The 3522-nt window shown below is 53.2% G+C and overlaps 1 protein-coding gene across 1 annotated transcript; it reads left to right on the forward strand.

Moving 5' to 3' along the window:
• Positions 1-708: 708 nt before the first annotated feature.
• On the forward strand, positions 709-2016 carry FANCF (FA complementation group F). The gene has a single exon (XM_084520788.1). The coding sequence runs from the start codon at positions 717-719 to the stop codon at positions 1731-1733; it is 1017 nt and encodes a 338-aa protein (XP_084376914.1). The 5' UTR covers positions 709-716; the 3' UTR covers positions 1734-2016.
• Positions 2017-3522: the final 1506 nt, after the last annotated feature.

Raw genomic sequence — 3522 nt, forward strand, 5'->3', positions numbered from 1 at the left:
TGCTGGCGCAGGCGGGAAGGGAAGGCAGGGAGGGCCTCTCTCCTATCGCTGCGTGTGGAAGCGGTTCTGGCACATTTACACCATGGCTTGCGTGAGGTGTTGCTCAAGTTGCCCCCATGGGGGATGCCTGTGAGGGAATCTTCCAGAATTTTTTCCCCCTGAGAGGACAGGGTGGCAGCTCACAGCTCCCTCAGCTACAAGAGGCTTTTCTATCCGAGGCACGGACATGGTGCTTTGGTGAAGGCGGCCAGCTGGGGCATAGCTGACAGGGAGTTAGCGGTGAGGCACCACAGGGTGCAGGTGAGCAGGGCTTGGCTGCGGGCTGGGAGCCATCCCCAGTGGGGAACACCACGGCTGCCCTCTGGCCACACGGCCACCCTGGAGATGCCAAATACCCCCGCACAGGGTGCTCGTGAACAGCTTTCGCTTCTTTAAATTGCGTTCAGGCGTCACAAGTGCGTTTGGTTTATTTTTTAAGGTTTATATTCCCTCCTCGTGGAGCGCCACAACCCTCCCCTCCCGCCCCGCGCTGCTGGCTCCCGTCACGGAATGGCGGCAGCGCCCGCCCCGTCCCTCTTTATGGGGAGGCAGCGGGATTGACGCCCGGCTCGGCCAATGCCGCCCCTAACCCCTCCCTCGCCGCCTCGGATCGGCTCCGATCGGCTGCGGGAGGCGGTGCTGGGGGTGCAGCGGTGGGCTCGGCTTGCGGCGGGGCGATGGAGGCGGTGCTGGGGCAGGTGGAGCAGCTGCCGGCGCTGCTGGCCGTCTGCCGCTCCGCGCTGGTGCGCGCCTGGGACCCGCCGACCCTGGAGCGGGCCCTGGACTGGGGCCGCTACTTCCAGCACCTCCACGACCGCCTCCGCGCCCGGCCCCGGCTCCGCCACGCCGTGGGGCAGCGGCTGCGGAGGGCCCGGCCCGCTGCCCCGCTCGCCTTCGGGCAGCTGGGCCGCTGCGCCGAGCTGCTGGGCCTGGCGCTGCTGGAGAACCGCGCCCTGCCTCCTGCCGCCTGCCGCCGCCTCCTCCAGCGCCTGCTGCAGCCCCCCGCCGCCCGGCCCGGCCGCCTGGCGCTGCTGGCCCGCAGGAAAGCCGCCTGCTGCCTGCTGGAGCCGCTCCGCAGCTCCCCGCCCAGGTCCCCCGGGGGCCCGGAGCCGCGGCTGGCCGCCGAAGCGGGGCTGTTGCTGGGCCGCCTGCGGGATGAGCCCCCCGGGGAGCCCCTCTGGCTCGGGGGGGTCCTGCAGCAGCTGCCCCGGCCCAGAGCCTTCCGAGTGGTGGCGGCAGCGCTGCTGCTGGTGCGGCAGGGGGGAGGCCCCCAGCAGGAGGAGGAAGCGGGGGCTGGCCCCCTGCTTTCCTGGCTGCTGGAGGACGCGGAGAGGTTTGCTGCCTTCTGTCAGCAGCTCCCGGGCTCTCTTCTTGCTTCCTTAGCTGCTCACTATTCGCAAATCAGCGAGCGTTATTTGGACCTCTTGAGTGGCTGGGGAAGCAGCTTGCTGTATGACCCCTTGCAGGGACAGTGGGTTAAAAGCTGCCCTGATGAGGCTGAACTGTCCTGGGAGGAGCTGAGGGAGCGTTTTAGCTGCCTGTGTAAGGGACCTGTGATGCTCAGCCGACAGACCCAAGCTGCTCTCAAACTCCTGAAGGCACGGGATGGAGACTTTCAAGTCTGTGGCCTAAGTGTGTGGACTGATTTATTGTTGGAAGTAGAGAAAGACTTGAGGAAACGAGCAGAGCACTGATGCGTGAACGCAAAAGCAACACAAAAATCTTTTGAAATTCAGCAATTCTGATTAACTCTGTATTTGATACGAAAGGCAGGAGCACTATGTGTTGATCTGGGTTGAAAACCAACATTGATGGGACTGATGATAATGCTGTTTATGACTGTGTGTTAACTCTGCCAGGAAGGCCTGGTGCTTCTTCGTAATTGCACTTGTGATTCTCCTGCCCACCGGCAGGAAATAGTTTTCTCTTCAGTGCTTATTTCTCAGCTAATAAAATGTATGTTTGCCAACAAAAAAATGAGTTGTTTTTTTTCAAGTCTTACAGTTCAAATGTGTTTTGGTCATGGTAGTCCTGTTAATCCTCTTGTTGGAGGCTCACCAGATGTTAAAAGGGGAAGGTGGAGTTGAAAACCTGAAAACCACAAACTCATGGTTAATTCAGTAGTAGTGGTCTTTAGGCTGTCCTGGTGTTTTTTTTTTTTTTTTTTTTTTTTTTTTTTTTTTTTTTTGTGCCTATCTAGGTCTTGCATATGACTTAGCCTCTGGGTTGGTCTAAGTGAAGGTGAGGCTAAATGGAAAAACTGAAAGCTAACTGGAAAGCTTGTTGAAGTGTCCTCTAACGAGCAGGCTTTATTAGCTACTATACTATGTGCTAATACGCAAATCATGTCCTAGGAAAACCGCAGTAAAATATAGGATACTCTGTTCCTGTGTTGTTCTTCCCTTTTCTGTAGTCTGTTACATTAAATGTTATTTGATTTTCTTTTGTGAAGTAAAAATGAGTGTGACAGCAAACTTTTTTAATTAAGTGAAAAAAAAATCTGATGTTTAATCACACTCCGTGGGCAGAACTTGGTTATGTAATGAATAAATGACCAGATTACCATCATTTAAACCAAGTATTGCAGAGGTAACGAAATATTGTGCACTAAGGTTTTTATAAGCTAGTGTTACCAGCACGAACAATGTGAAACGAGAACGCCCCATGAAGATGGGGAAGGGTACGCAAATACCACAAGAAGAGGTCTTTGCTAGTCTTCTGTGTGGAGTATATGACTAAGAGTTGGTGTAGTCAGTGTTCTTATAGGTCCAAGATGAGTTGCAACACCTGTCTGTCTTCTGTCTCTGAAGTCCCTTTAGGAAGAGTTAGGTGCCTTCCTTCTGCTTAAAAGCTTTAAAAAAAAAAATAAACTAATTGATTGAAACTAATCAATGTAACATCCTGTGCTAGAGTGTGTATACAACTAATATGTAAAACTATGGCAGGAATTTCTTGTCACAAGGCAAAAAGGAGCAAGGAGGGATCTCGTGATTTTGGAATGGAAGCACACAGCACAAGGAGATGAATGTGGTTGGCTTGGGAAGAGGCCAACCACAATGCCTCTTGTAACTTGTATGGAAATAAAGACATATAAAACAAGTCCTTATCCTTGCCCCGCCCTCAAAGCATGAGCACTACTCAATGGTAACACACTTCAGTAAGTTAGAAGGACACACTGGTCTTCTATGAGATGTATGACTGTTTTTCTTAGGCTTCCTTGCTACAGCATGTAAGAGAGGCAGCGAGGCTGTGGAGATCTGCAGATGAACGTACTGTATCAGCAGCAGCTGTGGCAGTCACTGTTTGGCTCTCTTAAATGGGGCTGTTCTGGCGCTTGTGGTGGTGGTCAGTCTCAAAAGAGCGTGGTGTCAGGGGGATCTCAGGACTGAGTCAGTGTTTCTGTGGTTGCGAAAGGAATATGAACGCTGTCTATAAGCGTTTAAAACTGCTTAGAGTATAAAGTATGAAGTTTGAACTTAGGTT

Source organism: Aythya ferina, assembly GCF_964211825.1.
Source record: "Aythya ferina genome assembly, chromosome: 5".
Classification (NCBI taxonomy): Eukaryota; Metazoa; Chordata; class Aves; order Anseriformes; family Anatidae; genus Aythya; species Aythya ferina.